Source organism: Desmodus rotundus, chromosome 6, assembly GCF_022682495.2.
Source record: "Desmodus rotundus isolate HL8 chromosome 6, HLdesRot8A.1, whole genome shotgun sequence".
In the NCBI taxonomy this organism is placed as follows: domain Eukaryota; kingdom Metazoa; phylum Chordata; class Mammalia; order Chiroptera; family Phyllostomidae; genus Desmodus; species Desmodus rotundus.
In genome coordinates this window covers 110,624,271-110,648,458 of record NC_071392.1, presented here as the reverse complement: position 1 = coordinate 110,648,458, position 24,188 = coordinate 110,624,271, and the positions used below count along the sequence as shown (strand labels likewise).

General features: G+C 49.9%; 1 protein-coding gene and 2 pseudogenes across 4 annotated transcripts in view; 2 read left to right on the top strand and 1 right to left on the bottom strand.

Annotated features, from left to right (window-relative positions):
- Positions 1–7,370, top strand: part of LOC112303731 (keratin, type I cytoskeletal 19-like) — a 29,461-nt pseudogene extending 22,091 nt beyond the window's left edge.
- Positions 1–24,188, top strand: part of SRC (SRC proto-oncogene, non-receptor tyrosine kinase) — a 56,963-nt gene that overhangs the window by 13,509 nt on the left and 19,266 nt on the right. For 2 of the 4 annotated variants that reach the window (XM_045194631.3, XM_024559489.4), the window contains 3 exons: positions 9,641–9,706; positions 22,223–22,389; positions 23,343–23,603. In XM_045194631.3, coding sequence (XP_045050566.1) covers positions 23,351–23,603 — 253 coding nt within the window. In that variant the 5' untranslated portion in view covers positions 9,641–9,706; positions 22,223–22,389; positions 23,343–23,350. The remainder of the gene's footprint in view (positions 1–9,640; positions 9,707–22,222; positions 22,390–23,342; positions 23,604–24,188) is intronic. The other 2 variants (XM_045194632.3, XM_024559490.4) reach the window with 1 other exon arrangement.
- LOC112303921 (ATP synthase subunit g, mitochondrial pseudogene) lies at positions 16,025–16,578 on the bottom strand (annotated as a pseudogene).

Here is a 24,188-nt window from a genome sequence, read left to right as displayed (position 1 = left end):
ACCCACCCATACATACATCCACCCATCCATTCATCCACCATCCACCCGTCTGTCCATCCATCTACCCATCTACCCACCCACTCACCCACCCATCCATTCGTCCATCCATCCACTTGTTCATTTTGTTCATTTACTCATTAATTACCAAGTACTCACTCCATGCTAGGCCCTGTGCTCTTGGCTGGTGTCCATCCTGACCAGATGGTGCCCAAGCGTCCCAGCTGTTAACGATGTTGAATATTACGCCCTCTACAAAGTATTCATCTGTGAGCACGACAGACGTGGCCCCTGTCCTCATCAGACATGAACTCATACAGTGAGTTATGTGTCAGAGCTGTGTTCGTGCCAGGAAGGAGAAGTGGAAGGTTCTCACTTGGGCTGGGGGAGGTCAGAAAGGCCTTCTGTGAGGAGGTAGCTTTTAAAGGGAGACTCTTAGAGCAGAGCGGTCTGGGTGTGTTGCCATTTAAACAGGTGGTCAGGGAAAGCCTCTCTGAGTGGGTGTGAGGGATTAGGTGTATAGATATCCAGAGGAAGTGTGTCCTGGGTGGAGGAAACAGCAAGTACAAAGGCCCTGAGGCAGGGTGTACTGGACCCTCGGGCAAAGGGGAAGTGGCCGGTGTGGAAGTGGAATGAGTGAAGGGGGTGGGGCTGGTAGGGTTCACTGTATGGCCTTGGAGGCCCCGAGAGGACTTTGTCCTTGGCTGGAGTGTCAGGGCGGTGAGGCAAACTAAGCAGCGGTGCCTGGTTCACACTGACATTTCAGAAAGGCTCTCTGACCCAGTTGGCCAGCCTGGAGGAAGAGGATGGGCCTAGACAAGAGGGTGGCTATGGTGGGAGAGAAGGAAGGGGATTCAGGATATGTTTGGAGATGGGACTGACAGGGCTTGGGACTGGGTTCCGTGGGAGATGAGAGGATCATCCTAACTCAGGCTGTTGGTAGTGAGGGGTGGAGGCCCTGCCACAGACCACTGTGGGCTTCAGGCTCATGTTTTCTCCCCGCGCCCCTAGTCCATCCAGAGGCACACAGGCCCTGCAGCTTCTCCACTTTATCCTGAGGGCTCGACTGAGTCCTCTAGTTCCCATGGCTTTGAACAATGGTGCACCTGGGATGAAAGTGGCAGGATCCTTCCCATTTCACAGATGAGAAAACTGAGTAACGGTCCCTACCTTGCAGTGCTGCAGGGAAGACCAGATGAAACAGTGCATGCAAAGCGCCGAGCCTGATGCTAGGCTTACAACAGGTACTATAGTTGTCTCTGTGGGAAGTGAGGACCCGCCTGCGAGTCTGGGCTCTGGCCCCGCCCACCACTGGAGCTGGGCTCTGGGGCAGGGCTGGAGAGGCTGAGTGGCTTCTTGTAGATAACTTAGCACCTTGGGATTGAAGGTCCCTGGAACCAAATCCCAACACCACTTTCCACATGGGGAAACTGAGTCCAAAAGGGCATAGGATTGGCTCAAGGCTACACAGCACTCGGGACAGAGCAGGGTTAAGGTTAGGCCTCCCGCTGCTTTGTGCCGCTCCAGCGCTGGTCCTGCCCTGCCTTCTTAGGCTTCCAGACTGTGGCTGGGTCCTGGTGGGAAGGGATCCTGCCCTCTACCGTGCAGGCCAGGACTTGAGGGCTGGAAGGGGGTCCCCTTCCTGCCCTGAAAGACACCAGAGAGCTTTCAGGGGCTGGAATTGGTGGGAGCTCCACGGTCTACTTGCTTAGCTTTTGCCCTCCCCAGAGGCTGTGGGTCTGGTCCCTGGCACATCCCCCCCATCTCTCTGCCAGTGCCAGCTGGAGCCTGCAGCGTCCTGCCCCGCCGCAGCCACACTGGCAGAGCCGGTTTGAGGCCTGCCAGCCCCTAGCGTGCGTGCAGCGTGAACACGGGACCAGACACGTTTGGCTGCCCTGGCCCACAGACGGCCCGGCTCGCTCATCACTCATCCTCGCTCATTCAGCAAACATCCCCTGGTCCCTGGTCTGTGTCCCAGCTCCTGCTGGGCGGGGCTTGGGGCCTGCAGTCGTCACAGATGGGCACACCGCTCTGTGTATGTGAGGGTGGTCAGGGGCTCTGCCACTGGACATGCCAGGCAGTGGCAGGTGAGCACAGGGGTCAGGGCATAGGCTGTGGTGGGGCTGGACAGACCCAGGTCTGAGGCCTGGACCTCTTCATTCTGCGGGCAGGTGGGACCCATTCATCCATCCCTCCATCCCTCTATCCTTCCCTCCGCCCACTCCTCCCTCCCTCCTTTCCACAAATGTTTACTGACCACTGCTGTGTGCCAGACAACGTCCTAGAGCAGGGCGTCCCACCTTTTGTCGTCTCTGGACCACACTGGAAGAAGAACAGTTGTCTTGGGCCACACATTAAATACATCGTGACGTTGAATCACACAAAAATCTCATAAGGTTTTAAGGAAATTTACGATTTGGTATTGGGCCGCATTCATAGCCATCCTGGGCCGCATGTGGCCCGTGGGCCGTGGGTTGGACACCCCAGTTCTAGAGGCTGAAGGTACAGCAAAGAACCAGCCAGACAAAAGCCCCTGCTCTTGCAAAGCTGACATTCTAGGTGGGGAGACAGAAACACACAAAGTAATGAAACTGCGCACCCGGCCTGTAAGAGGGTGACAAGTGCCACGGATGAAATGTGAAGCGGGGAAGAGGTTGGAATGCTGGCTGGGGCACGGAGGATGGATCGTAATTAGGGTGGGCTGAGAAGAAAGACGCATCCCAGAAGCTCCCATCCAAGGGTGGGAGGCAGACTGTTGTTGCTCCCTGCGGGAAGGGAATGCAGGGAGAGGGAACAGCCAGTTCCAAGGCCCTAAGGGGGGGGGGGGAGGTTGGAGTGTAGGAATCTAGGAGGAACAGCCAGGAGGCCAGGGGAACAGAATGAGTGAGGAACAGAATGGAGGGAGAAAAAGGCAGAAAGATTGAGGGGCCAATTAGGGAGGGCCTCTGGAACATTCTGATGTTGGCTTTTAATTCTGAGTGAGAAGGGGCCGTGGGAGGGCTCCGAGCATGCATCTGGTTGCCGTGTGGAGAACAGACTGGGGGACGGGGTGAGGGCGGAGGCAGGTGGATTTGCTGCATTAGTCCAGCGAGGGGAGGGGGCCACACTGATTTGCCCAGGCTGGGGCAGTTGGTGGGGAGGGGAAGGGGACCAAACATTGTTTTTGCGTTATTTCATTTAATAATCTTTTTTAAAACTCTTTATTGTGGAGGCATATTAGTGTGATGACCCCCCACAAACCCATCACTGAGCCCCAAACACCACCAACCCGTGGCCTGCGTTCACACCGGTTCTGTCCCACCCCGCTATCCTATGTCCTTTTAAAGCAAATCCTGCGTGTCAGTCTGAAAGATAAGGGCTCGTGTTAAGAAAGTAGCCCCCAAACCGTAATCCATCTAAAAGAAATGAGCAATGCTTCCTTAATGTCAGCACCCCCCCCCCCAGATACTTTGAGGTGTGTCCCTCTCTTTACCATTAAAGTGAGGTTGGCAAAGACCCCTCCTCCCAGGCTCCTCCGAGGGTCCAGGTAAGATGCTGAGCACAGGGCCTGGCGTGCATACAGTAGGCACTCAACAAATAACAGCCGCTACTATTATGGATTGACGGCCAACACGTATGAAACATTTGCTAGGATCTGGGCTCTGTTATAAGTGTTTCATGAATATGAATTCATTTAAACTTCATCACAGTCCTTGGAGGTAGGTTATTATTTTTATGAAATGGAGGCACAGAGAGTGAAATAACTTCCGCAAGGTCACATGGCTAGAAAGGGCCAGAGCTGGGTTTTGAACCTAGGCAGTTCTGCTCTTAATCCTCAGTTGGTAGGGGCTATGTGAGCCCAGAAAAAAAGGGGTGCTTTTCTCAGTTGGTGGGCAGGCAAGGTCAGGCAGTGCCTGTGGTCAGACAACAGGTGCACTGGAGTTCACGGGTGGTGGGGACACCGGGGTGGGGGCGGGATTAGCATGTGCCAAGATCTGGAGGCTGGGGGGGTGATTATGAGTTGAAGAGAGGGTCAAGGGTAGGGAGGAGAGAGTACGCAGCACTCCCCCTTCATCCTTGGCCTTGACCTTGTGAGCAGCAGGCAGGAGCTTTAATGGTTTTGGCCATCTTGCTGACCACTGTCCCCAACCTCAGGCTCAGATGCTCTCTTCCTCATAGATCTGCCAGAGACCCCCTTACATGGATGAATAAAGGGAAAGCTGGATCTTCCCAAGGTCACACATCCAGGCCACCTGTGGGCTTTGAGTGTGGGGGAGGGGAGGTCAAGCTCAGGCTGATTGTGCGGAGGGGCCTGGCCCCCAGGTGCCCCTGCCTACCAGTGTCCCTGAAGGGAGTTACTGTATGCGTGTGGGTGAGGAGGAGGGGGCACTGTGTGTTCTCAGAGTAGAGACACAGCCAGAGCTGCTGGCAGGAAATAGTGGGCACCGTGGGCAGGGGCCAGTTGGTGACTGTCCCCCCCAAGGCCCATCAGGCATCAGCTAGTGGGGCTGCAGCAGCTGGGAGGACCTGGGAGAGATGACCTTGGGGAGGCTGGGAGAGAACAAAACTAGTTACCTTGTTGTTCCCTGTGGTCACCCCTCTGATACTGGGGGTCTGCTAAGGAGTCCTTGGCACGCCAGGACCTCTGTCCAGGTGCAGCTGCTGAGGCCCGAGAGGAGGCAGGAGTTGCCCAAGGTCGCATAGTGCTCCTGGTGGAGGCCTGCCACCCAGCCCTGTGGTGGGCTACCCTCGTCAGGCCAGGCCAGGCCAGGCCAGACCAGGCAGTACCTAGCTGGGTCCCTGAGACCTGCCTGCCTGGCCTGTGTGTTTGGGGCCAGCACCTCCTCTTCCAGCTCCATCTCAGCCCAGCACTCTTGAGCCTGGTGCTCCAAGATCTTATCTGTAGTCCCAGCACCCACACCCTCACTGGAGGGCCCGCCTTTGCCTTGCTGTGTGGCCTGGGGCTGGGCACACCCCTCTCAGATCTCCTCATGCCTGTTCCAAAGGCCAGCAGTGACCTGGTAAGGCTGGGACCCACTTAGTCCAGATTTCTCACTTACTAACTCCCCGCACACCTGACTTTCCCACCTCAGGGCCTTTGCATGTGCTGTGCCCACCTCCTGGCCTGCCCTTCCCATGCCTCCTTGCAGGTGCACTGGAGAGAGATTGGGCTTTGGCATCACTGGGATGTGGGTTGGCAACCTAGCCCTCTGCTGCCTGACTGTGGCAGTCCCTGGAGCCCCCTTGTCCTCAGTGTAAAACTTGTGTGGCCATGGCTTGCTCCAGGGTTGTTGGGAGCACTGAAGGGGTGGCATAAACCCCACATGGGAGGACGGGATGGGGAAAGTGTAAGTCTCAACACCCTCAGAGCCTGCCCCATTCCACCCTCCAGCCTGCACCGGAGCAGCGGACAGCACTGAATCTGGGGAAGGGGCGAAGTTGGCCCTGGACCCTACCAAGAAAAGCCCAGGCTCAGGCTCCTTCCTGGGGCCCTTTCCAGGGGCCCTGGGTAGCAGCTGCTCTTTAGGGAGACGCTCAGAGTGAGAGGACTTGTCACTCATATGTTAAGAGGTGGGACTTTTATCACATCATCTAACCTGCCAGTGCTTCAGTTTTCCCCATCTGTAAAATGTAGGCACTAAATAAATATTAGCTATTACTACTGTCATTATTCACACACCCCCACTCTGAGGCAGGAGTCCTTTCTATATTAAAAGCCACCTGTAGGCCCCTCCTGCCGGCCACAGCTCCTCCAACTAGTGTTGTTGTGTCCTCTTTTGCTGTGACTTCCTACAGCTATCACCAGTCATCAGCCTCCTCCTCCTACAGGGCCTGGGTGGCAGCACCGTGGGTTTTGGAGCAGGAGGCACCTACTGCGAGCCCCGCATCCATCAGGGCTTGGGTGGCTGTGGTGTGTTGGTGTCCTCCACCTGCTTCGTCCTCCTCTGGGGTCTACAGTGGCAGTTATGTGGATGCCCTGGCTGGGTCTGACAGGCTTCTGCAGGGCAACGAGAAGGTGACCATGTAGAACCTCAGTGACCACCTGGCCTCCTACCTGGAGAAGGTTCGTGCCCTGGTGGCGGCCACTGGGGACCTACCTGGAGGTGAAGGTCTATGACTGGTACTAGAAGCAGAGGCTCAGACCAGCTGCGACTACGGCCACTCCTGCCAGACCATCAAGGAGCTGCGGGACAAGATTTTTGTCACCACTGAGAATGCCAAGATTGTCCTGCAGATCGACAATGCCCGTCTGGCTGCAGATGACTTCCGAACCAAGTTCAAGACGCATCAGGCCCTGTGCGTGAGTGTGGAGGCTGACATCAAGACCCTGGCCAGAGCCGCTCTGGAGATGCAGGTAGAAGGCCTGAAGCAGGGTGTCCAACCTTTTGGCATCCCAGGGCCGCGCTGGAAGAAGCAGAACTGTCTTGGATCACATGTTAAATGTGCAAACACCAACGGAAACTGATGAGCAAAAGAAAAAAGGTCCGTGCATAATTTTCATGATATCTGCCACCACGGACAAGCAAAAAGGTCCTTACATTGTAACCCTAATTATGCAGTGGCCCTTTCGATAATCTTTTAAAGTCGTCGAGCAGGTCCCAAGTTTGTGATCACTAATATAGAAAAATGTACATATCTAAGTAATAAAACTTAGTATAAAACTTAGTAATAAAACTAAGTAATGCTTTAAGTAAATTTACAATTTTGTGTTGGGCTGTATCCTGGGCCGCAATCCTCGGTCCACAGGCCGAGGGTTGGACACCCCTGGCCTGAAGGAGGACGTGGCCTACCTGAAGAAGAACCACAAGGAGGAAATCAGTGCCCTGAAAGGCCAGGTGGGTGGCCAGGTCAGTGTGGAGGTAGATTCTGCTCCTGGCATTGACCTAGCCAAGGTCCTGAGTGACCAGAGAAGCCAATATGAGGTCATGGCTGAGAAGAACCAGAAGGACGCCGAAGGCTGGTTCACCAGCCAGACTGAGGCGCTAAACTGGGAGGTCGCTGGCCACACGGAGCAACTGCAGATCAGCAGGATGGAGGTCACTGACCTGCACCACAGCCTGCTGGAGCTGGAGGTCGAGCTGCCGCCCCTGCTCAGCATGAAAGCCGCCCCAGAGGGCACGCCGGCGGAAACGGAGGCTCGCTTTGGAGCCCAGCTGGCCCGGGTCCACACGCTGATCAGCAGCCCTGAAACCCAGCTGAGTGATGTTCGCGCCGGCACTGTGCGGCAGAACCTGGACCACCAGCAGCTCCTGGACATCAACACGCAGCTGGAGCAGGAGGTTGCCCCCTACCGCAGCCTGCTTACGGGCCAGGATGCCCGCCGCCTCCAAGACTGCCGAAGTCCAGCAGCCTCCTGGGCTTCCTGCTTCCTGCGGAGGGATGGATGCTCCTGAGTGGGCACCTGGGAGGGAGGGACCCTTACCTCTGGCTCTTCCTCTGACCTGTCAATAAAATCCCTGTCAAAAAAAAAAAGTCACCTGTAGAAAAAAAACACCCCAGCTGAGGAAGTAATTCTTTTGAGTCTGAAGGAAGGAAAAGGGAATCAGATGAAGATCCTTGCCCCTGGGGAGCATCCCTTCTAGTATGGGAGGTCACAGGGCAGGCAAGAAAGGGACATAGCCCCCATCTGTGAAATGGGCTCATGGGGCAGTGCCCTCTCCTGTTTGGCCTTGGCCCCAGCTTGCTCCTCTGTGGGCGGGGCCAGTGCTGGCGGTACCTGCCCCACAGAGCTGTGGTGAGGAAAGGTGGGGCATCAGTGGGGGACTCAGCCTTGGAGGTTTAGAGGGGTCCTGTGTTCACTCCATAAGTAGTCCTTCTTGGGCTCAGTGGCCTTGGGACAGCCACTCTCCCTGCCCTGGCCTCCATTTCCCCATATGGAAAAGGCACTGGCCAAGGGGCCCTGTGTAGTCCCTGGTATAAAGACACCCAGCGAGAGCCTGCTGGGACCAGTGGCCTTGGGGAGAGGGGCTGACAGTGACCTGGGGCCAGCAGGGCCGGGATTCCCAGCTGGCTCTGTGCTGTCTTGGATGGTGGCCTGGGCACCTGACTTGATTTTCCCGAGCCTCTTTCTGTCCCATCCTCTGAAAGATGGGGCTGTTTATCCCTGTGTAGCAGGGTCCCAGCGGGAACTGGAGAGCTGAACAGTGACAATGGAAATAGTGATGTTACCAGTAATAGTAAGGGCCCATTTATCAAGCATGGCCTGGGTGCCCAGGGCTTTGCATGGGTGAGCTTGTTGGCCTTCGCAACTGCCCCGGTATGTCTGTGGGCAACTCCACGGTACTGAAGGAGGTTTTGGTTGACTTTCCCAGACTCCTCCCATGGGTCACAGCAGGGGCCCCCCAACCACGATGCTATACCCCACCTGGCAAGGCCATTCCCCACCTGGCTCAGGCAGGTGCCCGATGGGGCCATCCTGCTCCCCTCTGCAGAGGCAGAACAATGGCTGCCAGTGGACCGTGTCCATTCCCACCACCTCCTCCCTTCTCCACCCCCACACATTCCTGCCACAACCTCCACCACCCACTCTTCCCACCCCTGTTGGGCTGTTGTTATCAGGAGACATTCCTGGACCTGGGGAGAACACCTTGCACCGTGGGCCCTTCTGAGAGGGGTGTGATCACTGACACAGGCCTTGCTGGTGGCTCCTTTGGGGGATGGGCCCTGGGGCAGGAGGCTTTGAGGCCCAGACAATCTGCGCCTGCCTGGTGATGTTGTCTCTTGTGAACTGGGTGACCTTAGGCAAGCAGCTCGATCTCTGTGTGCCTCACTTTTCTCATGTGCAAAATGGGGCTGTCCATCCATGGAGGCCTGCAGTGGGGTCACCTGGGCTTGTGCATGGTATGCACGTCTTAGTGTGGCACCTGGTACACGTGAGTCTCTCTGCTCATCAGTTAGATGTTGTTATCATCTGAGGACCAGTTGTCTTTCCTCTCCGTGGGCCCCCAGTTTAGACGGCGTCTATACCTCCCTTCTGCTGGGTGCACATCAGGAGGACCCCTGCGGGCTTTCTCTTCTCTGGCCTTTGGGACTAGGAGAGGGCAGAGCTGAGAGAGGCTTGGAGACCTGCTCTGTGACCTCAGACTTCACCTCTCCCTCTCTGAGCCTCCTTTTCCTCGTCTCCTCTGTGAGCACTTGGACCTGGCGGAGGCCCTAGACCCTGCTCTCATTGTCCCCATCACCGCACTCCTTGTAGTTCCTCCCTTGGCTGACCCAGCCATTCCGTCTTTTGTTGGTTTTTCCCACTATAATACCTGGCACATAGTAGGTGCTCAGCTAACCTTTGTTGAAGGAGCCAATCAATGCACAATGATTGAGTAAATACCCAGGGCTTTCCTACTTCCAGGCCATTTGCCCAGAGCACCATACCCAGTCATCATCTGTACTTGTGGAACTCCTTGTCCTTGAGACTGCCTCTTCCAGGAAGCCTTCCCAGTTTCTCCCAGTTGGAGGGAATTGTTGGTGCTCTGAACACTTGGTCTGAGACTGTCTGGTGGCACCTGTCACAGTCCCCCTTGGTGTATGTAATACATTTATGAATAACCAACTAGGACCGTGCTCTTACCAGGAGCCACTTATGGTGGGGAGCTCTGTGCCTGTGGTGTCTTATTGACTCCACAACAACCTTGCAAGATTGACTTGGTTATTACCCCTCCCTTTGCAGAACTCAGGCTCAGAGAAGGGAAGTAACTGCCCCGCCATGAGAGAGAAAGCCAGGATTTGAAACCAGGTAAGCCTGTATTTTTTCTTAAAAAGGAAAGAAAATCCATTAATACATACACAGTAAAAAAAATAATTCAAACAGGACAAAAGAAGACAGGGGAGAGTCAGTCTGTCTTGCACCCAGGTCTCCTTGCTAGAGGCATCCACCGAGAGGCGTTCCTGCTGTACTCTCTGAGGGAGATCCAGGCATATAGAAGCCCCTATGTCAGAAAAAAATTAAAAAATGGTAGCCTGTGGTAGACCCCGTTCTAGACCCGTGTCCCCTTGACAGTGTGCCTCAGAGACTGTTTTGTGCTGCTTCTTTCTTCTTCATGGCTGTATAGTATTCGTTGTGTGGATGGAGAACATGCTTCATTTAATTAGCGAGGAATACTTTGGTTGTTTCCAGTCTTTGCTTGTTGTAGACAGTTCTGCGATGAATAACCCCAGTCACATGCTTAGTGTTCATGGGTGAGAGTACCCTTTGGATTAAGCCCAAGTTGCAGGTCTTGGGGTGTGTGCAGTTGTAATTTTGATGTATATTTTGCCAAGTTATCCTTCAGGGAGGCTGTGCTGCTGGACCCTCACACCACGCCGTCTGGTTCACCGCACTCTCCCAACACAGGTTGCCATAGAATTTTGGGATCTTTGCCAATCTAATAGATGAACCGTGGCCTCTAGTGTAGTTTTTTTTCATGAACTTTATATTTTTATTAATTAAATTTTTTAAAATTGAATTTATTGGGGTGACGGTTAATAAAATCATACGGATTTCAAGTGTACAGATTTGTAGCCCATCCTATGCACACTGCATCTTGCCCTCACTGCCCAGGGTGTTTCTGACGTGGGCTTTGGTGTCTGGCTTCTTCCACTTAGCATAATGTCTTCAAGGTCAATTCACGGTGTGGCCTACATCAGTGCTTCGCTCCTTTTTCTTGCCAAATAGTATTCTGCTACATGGGTAGACCACATTTTATCTATCCATTCATCAATTGATGGGCATGTGGGATATTTCCATTCTTCGGTTGTTATGAATAGTGCTGCTATGAGCGTTTGTGTACAAGTTTTTATATGGTTATCTTTTTTTTGTTCCTCTTGGGTATAGACTTAGAAGCCTAACTTCCGGCTCATGTGGTAACTCTGTGTTTAATCTTCTGAGGAAGCGCCAGATTGTTTTCCAAAACAGCTACAGCACTTTACATTCCCATCAGCAACGTGTGACGTTTCTGACTTCTCAGCATCCTTGCCTGCAAGTCGTTGTCTGTCTTCATTGTGGCCAGCCTGGTGGGTGGGCAGGGGTGTCTCATGGCGGTTTTGATTGGCATTTCCCTAATGATGGGTGACACTGAGCATCTTTTCATGCAGCCACTAGCCATTGGTATGTCTTCTCTGGATAAATGTCTTTTCATATCCTTTGCTCATTTTTTAATTGGGTCATTTGTCTTTTTGTTTTTGAGTTCTAAGGGTTCTTTATATATTCTGCATATAAGTTTCATATATCAGATATATGGTTTACAAATATTTTCTCCCATTCTGTGGATTCTTTTTTATTTTTAAAGGTTTTATTTATTTACTTATTTATTAGAGAGAGGGGAAGGAGGGAGAGAGAGGCAGAGAGAAACATCAATGTGAGAAACATGTCAATCAGTTGCCTTTCCTGCATGTCCTGTCTAGGGACCAAACCCACAACCCAGGTATGTGCCCTGACGAGGAATCGAACCCCTACCTTTTGGTTTGCAGGACAACACCCAACCAGCTGGGCCACACTGGTCAGGACTCTGTGGATTCTTTTTACTTTCTTGCTGGTGTCCTTTGGAACACAGAAGTTTTTAATGCTGATGAAGTCCAGTTTATCTTTTCTTTTGTTGCTTGCGCTCTGAGAAACCACTGTGTTCCCAGGATGTGAAATGGGTGCCTGCGTGTTCTTAGAGGAAGTTTAGAAGTTTTACCTTGTATGTTTAGGGTTGTGATGAATTTTGCATTAATCGTTGTGTAGGGTTTGAGGAAGGAGTCCAGCTGCCTTGTTTTGCGTGTGGATGGCCAGTTGTTCCTGCACCATCCGTTAAAAAGACTGTTCTTTCCCAATAGAGTCATACAGGGGCCCTTGTCAAAAATCACTGTAATTGTGGAGGTTTATTTCTTACCTCTAAATTCTGTCCGTTGATGTATGTCTGTCCTCATACCAGTGCCACATGGGCTTTTTTAATTGTATTTTTTCCATTCCAGTTTAGTCCCCTTATACCCCCGCCCCCCAGCAGGCACCACACTGTCATCCTGTCCGAGTCCTTTGTCCCTTTGCAATCCCTCCACCCCTTTCCCTCCCCTCCTCCACTAGCTGTCATCTGCCCTCCATCTATGAGTCTGTCTCTGTTTCGCCTGTTAGTTCAGTGTGTCCATTAGATTCCACATATGAGTGAAATCATATGGTATTTGTCTTTCTCTCACTGGCTTATTTCACTCAGCGTAATGTTCTCCAGGTCCATCCATACTGTCACAAAGGGTAAAGTTTTCTTTTTTACAGCTGAGTAGAATTCCATTGTATAAATGTTCCATAGTTGTTTTATCCACTTATCTACTGATGAACACTCGGGCTGCTTCTGTATCTTGGTGACTGTAAATAACACTGCAATGAACATAGGGGTGCTTTTGAGTACCTTTTAGAGATTTTATTTATTTATTTATTTTTAGAAAGAGGGGAAGGGAGGGAGAAAGAGAAACATTGATGTGTGAGAGAAACATCGATAGGTTGCCTCTTGCACACCTTCCAGCTGGGAACCTGGCCTGCAACCCAGGTATGTGCCCTGACCGGGAATCGAACCAGTGACCTTGTGGTTCGTAGGCCGGCACTCAGTCCACTGAGCCACACCAGTCAGGGCCACGTAGTCTTGATTACTGGAAGATTTTTTCTCTACATAATCTTTTTTTTTTTCTTAATAATTCTTACCTGAGGACTTTTTAAAAAAAATTGCTTTTAGAGAGAGGGAAGGGGAGAGAGAGAGAGACAGAGAAACAGAGAAACATCGATTGATTGCCTTCTTGGATGTGCCCCTACAGGGGATCCAACCCTCAACCTGGGTATATGCCCTGACCAGGAATTGAACCTGTGGCCTTTCGGTCTACAGGACAATGTTCCAACCAACTGAGACACACTGGCCAGGGCATCGCAAGTTTTAAAATTGAGAAATGTTGTTTTTCTTATTCAAGATAGTTTGGCTATTCCGAGTTCCTTAACTTTCTATATGAATTTTCGGATCAGTTTTTCAATTTGTGCAGAGTACCTAGCTGGGATTTTGATAGGGATTGTGCTGAACCTGTGAATCGGTTTGGGGACTCTTGCCATCTTAGTAATGTTTAATCTTCCAATGCATGAACATGGGATGTCTTTCCATTTATTTAGATCTTTACTTTCGTTTAACAATTTTTGTAGTATTCAGAGTTTAAGTTTTGTACTTTTTTTTGTTAACCTTATTCCTAAGTATTCTTTTGATATTGTAAATGATTTTCTTGATTTTATTTTTGGATTTTTCATTGCTGGTATATAGAAAAACAATTTGTTTTATATATTGATCTTGTAACTTGCTAAACTTGTTTATTAGTTCTAATAATTTTTTTAGTGGAACCCTTCGAAATTTCTATAGAAGATCATGTCATCTGCAAATAGAGATAGTTTTACTTCTTTCTAATCTGTATGCCTCTTATTTCATATTCTTTCCTTATTGCTCTGGCTGGAACCTCCACTACAGTGCTGAATAGATGTGGTGAGAGCGGACATCCTTGTCTTGTTCCTGACCTTGGGGGAAAGCATTCACTCCTTCACCATTAAGTTTGATGTTAGGTATGGGTCGTTCATAGATGCCCATAATTAGGTTGAGGAAATCCCTTCTATTTCTAGTTTGTTGAGTGTTTTTGTCATGAAAGGATGTTGGATTTTGTCAAATACTTTTTTCTGCATCTCTCGAGATTATGTGCTTTTTGTTCTTTATTTTATTGGTATGGTATGTTACATTAATTGCTTTTCAGAAGTTAAACCAACCCTATATTCTTGGGGTCAATTTCATTTGATTCTATGTATAATTCTTTTTGTATATTACGGGATCCAGTTCACTAGTATTTTGTTGAAGATATTTACATCTTATATTCCTGAGAGAGAGCGGCCTGTAGTTTCCTCCTGCTGTCTTTGTCTGGTGTGGGCATTAGTGTAATACTGGCCTCATAGAACCAGTGGGAAGTGTTCCCGAGTGAAGAAGTGGTATTATTTCTCCTTTAAATGTTTGGGAGAATTCACCAGTGAAGCCATCTGCGCCTGGATTTCTCTTTGTGAGAAGTTTAAAAACTACTAATCCACTCTCTTGTTTTAACTTTTAACTCAGATTTTCTATTTCATCTTAGTTTTGGTGTAGTGTGTGTTTTTGTAGGAATTCGTCCATTTCATCCAAGTTATCTAGTTTGTGGGCATAGAGAGTTCATGGCACTCTCTTCCAGCCTTTTCTTCTGTAAGGTTGGTAATATTATCCTCTCTTTCATTCCTAATTTTGGTAATTTGAGTCTTTTCTCCTTTTCTGTTGGTTGTTCTAGATAAAGGTCTGTCCATTTTGTTGATCTTTTCAAAGAACAACCTTTTTGGTTTTGTTGATTTTCTCTATTATTTTTTATTTTCTATATTTCATTAATTTCTACTTTAATTTTTAGTTGCTTTAGGATTTTTTAAAAGTATATTTTATTGATTATGTTATTACATTTTTTTTCTCCCCTTTATCCCACTCCACCCTGCACTGCCCCTCCCACCAGCATTCTCGACCCCCTTAGCTCATGTCCGTGGGTTGTACGTATAAGTTCTTTGGCTTCTCCATTTCCCATACTTTTCTTAACCTCCCCCTGTCTATTTTGTACCCACCAACTATTCTCCTTATTCCCTGTACCTTTTCCCCCATTCTCCCCCTCCCCCTTCCCGCTGATAAACTTCCAGAAAGGATCTCTATTTCTGTGATTCTGTTCCTATTTTAGTTGTTTGCTTAGTTTGTTTTTGTTTTTTAGATTCGGTTGTTGATAGTTGTGAGGTTGTTGTCATATTTTTGATGATCTTCTTTTTCTTAGATAAGTCCCTTTAACATTTCATATAATAAGGGCTTGGTGATGATGAACTCCTTTAACTTGACCTTATCTGGGAAGCACTTTATCTTCCCTTCCATTCTAAATGAAAGCTTTGCTGGGTAGAGCAATCTTGGATGTAGGTCCTTGCCTTTCATGACTTGGAATACTTCTTTCCAGCCCCTTCTTGCCTGTAAGGTTTCTTTTGAGAAATCAGCTAATAAGTCTATGGGAACTCCTTAGTAGGTAACTGTGTCCTTTTCTCTGGCTGCTTCTAAGATTCTCTCCTTCTTTTTAATCTTGGATAATGTGATTATGATATGCCTTGGTGTGTGCTTCCTTGGGTCCAATTTCTTTGGGACTCTCGGCACTTCTTGGACTTCCTGGAAGTCTATTTCCTTTGCCAGATTGGGGAAGTTTTCCTTCATTATATTTTCAAATAAGTTTTCAATTTCTTGCTCTTCTGGCACCCCTATGATTCAGATATTGGAACATTTAAAGTTGTCCCAGAGTTTCCTACAGCCTCCTCATTTTTTTGAATTATTGTTTCTTCATTCTGTTCTGGTTGAATGTCTATTTCTCTCTTCTGTTCCAGGCCATTGATTTGAGTCCTAGTTTCCTTCCTGTCACTGTTGGTTCCCTGTATATTTTTCTTTATTTCACTTTGCATAGTCTTCACTGCTTCTATTTTGTGACCATGCTTGGTCATTGTTGTGAGCATCCTGATTACCAGTGTTTTGAACTCTGCATCTGATAGAGTTCAGATGCAGAGTTCATCTCCTCATCACTTAGTTCTTTTTCTGGAGTTTTGATCTGTTCTTTCATTTGGGCCATATTTCTTTGTCTCAGCACATCAGTCTGGATGAATGTTTCTTCTTTAACTCCTTAGTTTTTAGACTTCTATACAGTTCGATTTTCTGGCAGTTCTGGTTGTTTTATGGTTTTAAATTTGTTGTTGTCCTTCTTTTGGTTGTGTGGAGATACAAAGTATATCTACCTACACCTCCATTTGGCCAGAAATCCTGCTTTAGGATTTGTTTGCTCTTCTTTTGCCAGTGTCTTTTATTGGTTGATTGCTAGATTTTAGGGAGAGAGAGAGAGAGAGAGAGAGAGAGAGAGAGAGAGAGAGAGAAACATTGATTTGTTGTTCCACTTTTTATACATTCTTCAGTTAATTCTTTTTTTTTTTTTTTACCTATCTTTTTTTAAATTCAAATACTATTCTGATCACTCATGGTCCAAGAACATTCAAATAATAAACCAAAATGAAACAGATGTTAATGACTGGTCTTCACCCATTACAGCCAGTGATGCCCCACTTGCCTGTGATCTCGCCGACGTAAAACCACATCTGCACTCAGTGGCCACCAAACCATTCAGCAGAGCTTCCTCAAGTGTGAGCTGTTTGAAGCTACCAGTTTGAGCACCGTGGACTGTCTTTCACAAGCTCCAAATAGCTGTAGGGATCTCAGCAGGGGCTGGAGGAATCAGCTCAACCTTGTCATAGGGCCAAAACGTGGCCATTTGAGGGTTTGAGTAAGTCCAGCCGTGTTTACCAGTGAGGGGGCCTTCAGGGCAAGGTGACGGACAAATTGGGCCATGGTTCCAGGGTGGAGATTCTCTTTGGCTGATTCTTGTATGTGCCCTGACCAGAGATTGAACCCACAACCTTGGCTTGTTGGAACGACACTCTAATTCTTTTGCTGTTGCCTTAAGGTGGAAGGATATATTACTGATTTGAGACTTTCTCCTTTTTCCAATATAGGCATTTACAACTATAAATTTCCCTTAAGTTTTCCTGTATTGCATCCCATATATTTTGATATGTTGTCTCTTCATTTTCGTTCATCTCAAAGTATTTTCTACTTTTTTTGGTGATTTCTCCTTAGATTCATTGGTTTTTGAGGAATGTACTAATTTTCACCTATTTATAATTTCCCAAATTTCTTTGTTCTTAATTTCTTAATTCATTCCTTTGTGGTCATTAATATACTGTGTCTGATTTCACTCCAGCATTTACTGAGGCTTGTTTTATGACTTAGCGTAGGGTCTATCCTGGACCATTTGCACTTGAAAGAATGTGTAGTCTGATGTGGTTGGGGAGCTTGTGTAGTTTTAATGTGCATTAACCTTATAAGTACGGTTGAGCATCTTGCCATATGTTTAAGAGTCATTTGGTTTTTGCTATCTGTGGTTATTTTTCTTATTTTGTAGGAGCTCAATATGTATTAAGGGAAAAAACTTCTTGTCTGTCATATGAGTTACAAATATTTGTCCTAGTTTGTTGTTCCTCTTTTGAATTTATGATGTTCATTGAGCCATGCAGACATTTTAGATTTTTATGTAGATTGATTTATCACTTTAAGAATGATTCTCATGTTTTGTACCATGTTTGGAAATGCTTTTCCTAGTCTGAGGTTAGAAAATTTGTTCTTCTCTCCCCTTTTTAGAGCTTTATGGCTTTGTTTTTGTGGGATTCCAAATGGATTGATCTGGAATTTATAGGCATAAGGAGTGAGACTGAGATCCAACTTTATTTGTTTCCTGATGGCAGATCATGGGTCCCAACTCTACTTTGAAAATAGCCTGTCTTTCTCTCCCTGGTATGGTATGAAATGCTGCTTTTATTATAAGTTAAATTCCTATGTCTTTGGGCCAATTTTTTGGGCCCTCTCTACTGTTCCATTGATTTGTCTGTTTTTGTGCGGCTATCGCACAGTTTTAAGTACTGTGATTTTACAGTCATTTTTACTATCTGTTGGGCTATTTCCCTCTCATTATTCTTCTTTCTAGGATTTTCATGGCTGCTCATATACATTTAGTTATAAACTTTAAAATTGACTTTCCTGGTTTAAAAAAATCCTATAGGGGTTTTATTGATATCAATTTTTAGATTGATTTAGGAAGAATTGATATTTATATAGTGCTAGGCTTTCTTTCATTTTATTTTCTGATTGCTGTTGGTATATAAGTACATTGTTGATTTTTGGATATTGCCTTTTACTTTCCTACCACTTTACTTAATTAGCTTTTTCTTGAATAGTTTTACAGCAGATTCTCTTGGATTTCCCAGGTCTGCACTGATAACACCTACAAATGATAATACTCACCTTTCTTTTCTAATTCCATTTTATTTCTTCCATTTCTTTTTCTTAGCCCATTGCATTGGCAAGTATCTTAGAGTAAGGTGAGTTGGTGGACATGCTTGTCTTTTCTGGACTCTTCCCCTGTCAGATGGCTTTTGTAGGCCTGGGCTCCCAGCAACTCCTCCAGACCATCCCTCCAGGGCCATGCACAAGGCTTGGCACATAGTAGGAATTTTGGAAGTCTTTGCCTAATTGTAAGAGTGATGAGAAAAGAGAGCGGGGTCTGAAAAAAACTCCAACATAATGATGGTAATGGCTAATAGTCATTGAGCAATTCCTATGTACCAGGCACTTTATAGCTCATGTTTCTCTCACAAGGCCAGCCACCAAGGAACGGTTATGCTGATTCTTTGATAAGGGGTACACTGAAGCCGTCTGCAGGCTGCACAGCTAGGAAGTGGCAAGCTGGCCTCTGAATCTGGCATTCTGGCTACAGGCCTGTCTTTTTGACTCCTTCATGATGCTTCTTCTTCCCTGGAGGGTCCAGCAGCATGGGCAGTGATAGTGGTGGGGTGGGGGAGGCGCCTGGTGCACTGGGGTCTATCAGCACACTGAGTGGGCCACCAGAGGTGCGTTCTGACACCATCTCCTGAACCTTGAGCATCCTGTTTCTGGGGCACTCACTTGCTGTGTGGCTTCAGGCAAAGTTCTGGCTTCTCTGAACCTTAGTCCCATCTGTAAAGGGGGTGCAGTTCTAGTTCCCACTTCACTGTGCTGTCAGGGAAGTTGAGTATTGACTGCTTGTCAAGTTCTCAGCTCTATGCTCAGCATTCAAGGCCCTGTTACCCAACTTCTGCTTCCTCTTGCATTGCTGCTCTTATTGCCTATAATGATAAAAACAACACTGTGCCTTGTTTATCGAGCACTTATTCTGTGCCCTCTGCACACGGACTCTGTCACTTAATTCTTGGATGTCAGGTTTCTTAGTATCCCCATCTTAAAGATAAGGAAACTGAGAGGTGAAGTGATTTGTCTAAGAAGATTTAGCTAGTAAGTAGTAGAGCCAGAACTGGAACCCAGGCCTGACTGGAGTCCTTATTCTTAACTCCGAAGCTCCTGGCCTCCCTTCCACCCTTAGAAGAGGTGGAAGTGATGTTCTTCAGAGTCGGGAAGGAGGGAGTGGGTATGGCATGACTGAACAGCAGTCTTTTCTGGACTCTTCTGGATGCTGTGAGCATGTGTATGCCTGGAGCAGTGTGGGCGGGAGAGGAGGACAGCCTGTGCAGAGGCCAGGAGGTGAGAGCCAGCGTGGCGCCGTCTGCAGGGGCTGTGGGCAAGGGTGACAGCAGCTCCAACTCTGTGGAATTGTCTGTGTGGTTTGCTGAGATGTCCCTGCTGGGAGGAGGGTGCCCTGGAGAGCCCGCCCCTGCTGCACGCAGGCCAGGATGAGGGGGGCCTGGCCTGCAGGAATGGAGATAGGGTAGGAGAGGATGCATTTGACAAAGATGGGGGGAGGATGGGAAATGGGCCCTGACAGTGACATTGGTGGGGGGTGCGGGTAGCCTTAGGGAGAGATACCAGGTCAGGTTGGGACCCGCTGAGCATAAAGCGCTAGGGACACGGAGAGGGCCATGCTGTAGGGCTCCATCCTCGCACCTCTCCTGGGTAGCGATAGCTCGGGCCCTCTGTCTGGAGCTTGTGGTTGGAAGCAGCTCCCCAGAGGAAAGGGGCCACCTTCCTCTTGGAACCTCAGGCATCCCAGTATGGAGCCTCTACCACTTCCCCTGGGGCCCCCAGGATCTATTTCTGCCTTGGGGTGTGCAAGTGGTGGGAGAGATGCGGGGTTGGCCATTCTCAAATGAGCAACTCATGGTGACTGGGCATTTGGGCCCTGAGACGGAGTCCTCCCCTGAGAAGGGAGACGGAGGCCCAGGAGGACAGCCTCTCCCAAGGTCCCACAGCATGGTAGTGGCCCACAGGGACTAGACCCCGCCCTGAATGTGTCTGTCCTTCCTCAACCGCTCTCTGCTTTGTCAGAAGCCCGAAACGTCCAGCTTTCTTCAGGAGTGGGGCTGACTGCCCTGCTCACTCTTGGTGCCGCCTGCCAAGGTTGCCTGGCTGTTCCATGAGAGCGGGGTCCCGAGGGCAGCGGGTGGCGCTGGTGAGTTCCTCCACTGGACCCCACCAGCAACCCCCGATTATTGCTGGCCATTGTGTTTTCCTGCTCCCTCTTCTGTTCATTCGTACCCTCGCTGTGTGATCTCAGGCAAGTTCCTCAACCTCTCTGTGCCTCAATTTCCTTATCAGTAAAAAAAGGGACACAATTGGTGTCTGCCTCCTACATTATCATGGGGATGTGATGAGTCAATATTTGCCAGGTGCTTGCAGCAGGGCCCGGCACAAAGTCCAGGCTCTGGGAGCGTTTGAATATGATACTTGCAGAAGTGATACTTGTTCTCTACAAGGTGAAGTTGCAGGAGCAAAGCAGGATGCAAATCAGGTGTCTTCACTCTTCTGTCTTTTATCCATTCTGCAGACATTTGCAGGGCACCTTGTCGGGGCCTGTGCTGGTCACCGGGTATATGGAGATGGATCTGCTGTGGCCCTGCCTGCAGGGTGCTTACAGCCCAGGGCAGTACACGGACCCCAGTTTGCAGTCCCACCTTCATGTGATCCCAGGGAGAATCTGTGCACTTGCCTCACTGACTCTCCCGCAGCCCTATGGCATGGCGCTGTTGTGACCTCCAGCGACAGAGAAGCAGCCTGAGGCTCAGGGTCCCACGCCATGGTGGTAGGACAGGGATTCGAACACAGGTAGTTTGCTCCAGGGCGCCGGCTCTTAACTTCCACCTGCCTGCCTCTCCACAGACATGTGTTGCTCGTGTAATTAGAATCAACCACAAGGACCAACGCCCCCGCCCCCGCAAGAAACCAAACCCCACAAACCAGCCAACGTGGCAATGAGGGGCCCTGGGCCCCCTCACCTGGCTTTGAAAGGCCTGTTATGCTTTTTCTGATGCTCCCGTGGTGAGTGGTCTTCTTGGTTAAGGGCCAGGAGCTGTCTTTTCCCTTCACCCCCTTCCAAGAGGGAACATACATTGTCTTGGTACTGGAAGAGCCTCCAAGGTCCAGCACTGACTCTCCCTCTCACTCCACAGCACATTAGCCAAGTACCATAGCTTCTGTTCTTGGTTACCTCCAGTGACAGGGGGCTCAATCTTCATAATTCAGTTCATTGTAAAGAAAATCTGGGCTCTTAAAAGGTTCTTCATTAAAAAAAATTAATACATTTTTGCAATTTTTATTTTCTCTCAAAGTCCCACAAACAAGTCCCCTGTTAGTGCATGAGCCCTCTGAGGCAGGGCCTGGCCAGTTCTCTGTGTCCGCCGCAGTGACTGACAGAGGCCAGCCACACAGTGGGCACTGTGAATGCAGTACCAGGGAGCAGGTGGGCTGGGGGTAGGGTGCTTGGGACTCAGCCTCCATCAAGCCTGGGAATGCAGGGAACTGGATCGTAAGTCCCACAGCACAACCATATGAGTGCTGATGGGCACCATGACCTCAGTGGATTGGCTTGCCATAGAAATCGGCCATCCCTGTCCCCAGGCCCATTGGTCCCTCGGGAGGCCCTGGTGATCCTTTGGGCTATTGAGTAGGTCTCCCCAGGGCCTCCCCAGCCCTACATTCTCTGAGCTGGCTGGACCCCAGGGAGCATCAGGCCACACCCCCATTGTGTAGCCCAGTACGCAGAGGCCCAGAGGGTGTAGGGACTGGCTGAGGTTTATACAGGGAGTGGGGTCACAGAGCTAGGCTACCAGTCCTGCCCGAGGCCCCGACCAGTCAAGGGGGCTTTTCCCCATCCAGGGATTCCCAGGGGAAATTCGGGACAAACTCCAGGGTCTGCAGCACCCCGGAGAACAGCTGGAGCCCACCCAGCCATGTGTCCAGAGTCCCACAAGATCAATGAAAGCTGACTTGGCAGGGTGACCTGCTGTGTTCCCAGGACTCTGCTTTGCCCCATTCAGTTATCACAATGACCCCACTGTTTTCAGAGGAAGAAATGGGGGGCAGAGAGAAGTTAGGTTGCTTGCCTGAGGTCACACAACTGATGGGGGCAGAGCCAGGATCTGAGCTGGGGAGTCTGGCCTCAGAGCCCCCCCTAAACAGCCTGGGCCCTGTCCAGCCTTGCTTGAGCTCATAACCTGCTTTGGGGGGTGGAAGGAGATTTCAGGTCTGGAAGCTCTTGTCATCGGGCCTGCCAGAGTCAGAGCCTGATAAATCATGACCCACGAGTCACAGTCACAGTGATTTCTCTTTCTAATCACACCCTCACCACAGCCCTGAGAGTGTGCTTTGTCCCTGCTTTGCAGATGAGGACGCTGAGGCCCAGAGGGGGCAAGTGACTTGCCTAGCGGCACACAGTGGGAAGAGGTGGAGCAGGGCCTCTAGCCCACGACCCCTGACTCTTCACCTGGTGTTTGCTGAGACCCCAGGCTGCCTCCCAGGTCCTTCTGGGACAGCCCCTGCCTTCCACCAGGTGAGGTGATGACCCATCAAGGCTGCCAAGATGAGGGAGAGGGGAGGGGCGGTGGTGAAAGGGTGCAGCAGGGCAGTGGACATCACTGGGGAGTTTGCAGCCTGGTGTTCTGTGCTTCCTGATCTCTGGACCTGCCAGATTTCTGGCTCAGAAATCTCTTCATTCAGCTGTTTATTGAGCACCTACTCTGTGCCACACTCTGTGCTAGGTACTAGAGACGAAAAGCCCATGACAATAATCATATAATTGCACAAATACAAATTAAATGAAAACTGGGTCATGTGCTACCAAGGAGAGGCACAAAAGTCACAGGGACTTAAACCAGTGAAAGGATTTGGGGAACACTTCCCAAGGAGGTGACTTATGAACTTAAAACTGAGGGAGGCATGACTTACCCTGGTGAACTGGTCACAGAGGAGCATGCAGGCAGCAGGAACAGCATGTGCAAAGGCCCTGGGGCTGGGGTGAGCTCCCATCCATCTCTTCAGCTGCCTGCTGTATCCTGACTTGGTTGCAACTTTTAATACCCTTCCCTTGGTATTAGACAATTTCGGTTGGTCATGTATTCACTCAACAAACCCTCAGTGAGCCCTCTCCTATGTGCTAAGTGCCTGGGATATAGACATGACTCAGATACTGTCCCTGCCCATAAGAGACAGAAACAGTGACTCAGAGGGATGTGGGAGAGACTAGAGCTTCTGATTATGAGGTTTCTTTTGCCCGTGGTCCTGTACCAAGGAAGCGCTTTATGGGTGACATGATTATTCCCATTTTACAAATGAAGAAACCGAGGCTCTGAAAGGCTAACTTACCCAAAGAGGCTAGTACCCATCTTTGGGCCTCAGATTTCCCTGTCTGTAGTATGGGTTGGGTGAAGCCTGTCTAAGGGGCCCAGGCAGCCCTGCCTGCTCCCAGAGTCCCTCCTTCACCCCAAGATCCTCTCTCTTTTCCAGCCAGGACCATGGGCAGCAACAAGAGCAAGCCCAAGGATGCCAGCCAACGCCGCCGAAGCCTGGAGCCTGCTGAGAACACCCATGGTGGCGGCAGCGGGGGCGCCTTCCCCACCTTCCAGACCCCCAGCAAGCCGGCCTCCGCTGATGGCCACCGAGGCCCCAGCATGGCCTTGTCCCCTGAGGCCGCAGAGCCCAAGCTGTTTGGAGGCTTCAACACCTTAGACACAGTCACCTCCCCGCAGAGGGCGGGGCCCCTGGCCGGTCAGTGGGCCTGGGAGAGAATGTTCTGGGACGGCTTTGTCCTTTCTGGCCAGGCCCAGGCTGCTCTGCTGGGAGGGCTGTGTGTCCTGGGGCAGCGACACCCCCTTTTGAGGCTGCTGTTTCTTTTGCTCACTAAAGGGGAAGAGTCTATGGGATACTTGGCTTTGGGGACTCTTGGGAGTTTCCTGGAGGCCGTGGGTGGGAAGGGCTTTATGAACTGGAAAGTGTGGTGGACAATCCTGCAGATGCAGAGTTTAAACGGGTCTAAGATAGAGGACTATAGGGGAAACTGAGGCCCAGAGGGCCTGGGGGCTGCTCAGGGCAGCACAGGGACCAGGTTGGAGGCTTGCTGTTTGCTCTGGTCAGTCCAGAGGTGGGTCAGGACAGGTGGCTGGTGTGTGGCAAAAGGGGCCCGGAAGGGCAGGGGTGTTCTGGGGGAGATGGTGTATGGGGGTGTTGGGAGGAAGAACTAAAACTCCTCTGCAGAGGCCCTCCAGTGGCTGAGGTGCATCCCTGCGCCCTCTGCTGGCACTTTGCAGGTATAGCAGCCCAGGCAAGGGATGCTTAGAAAGAGGCAGATGTGTT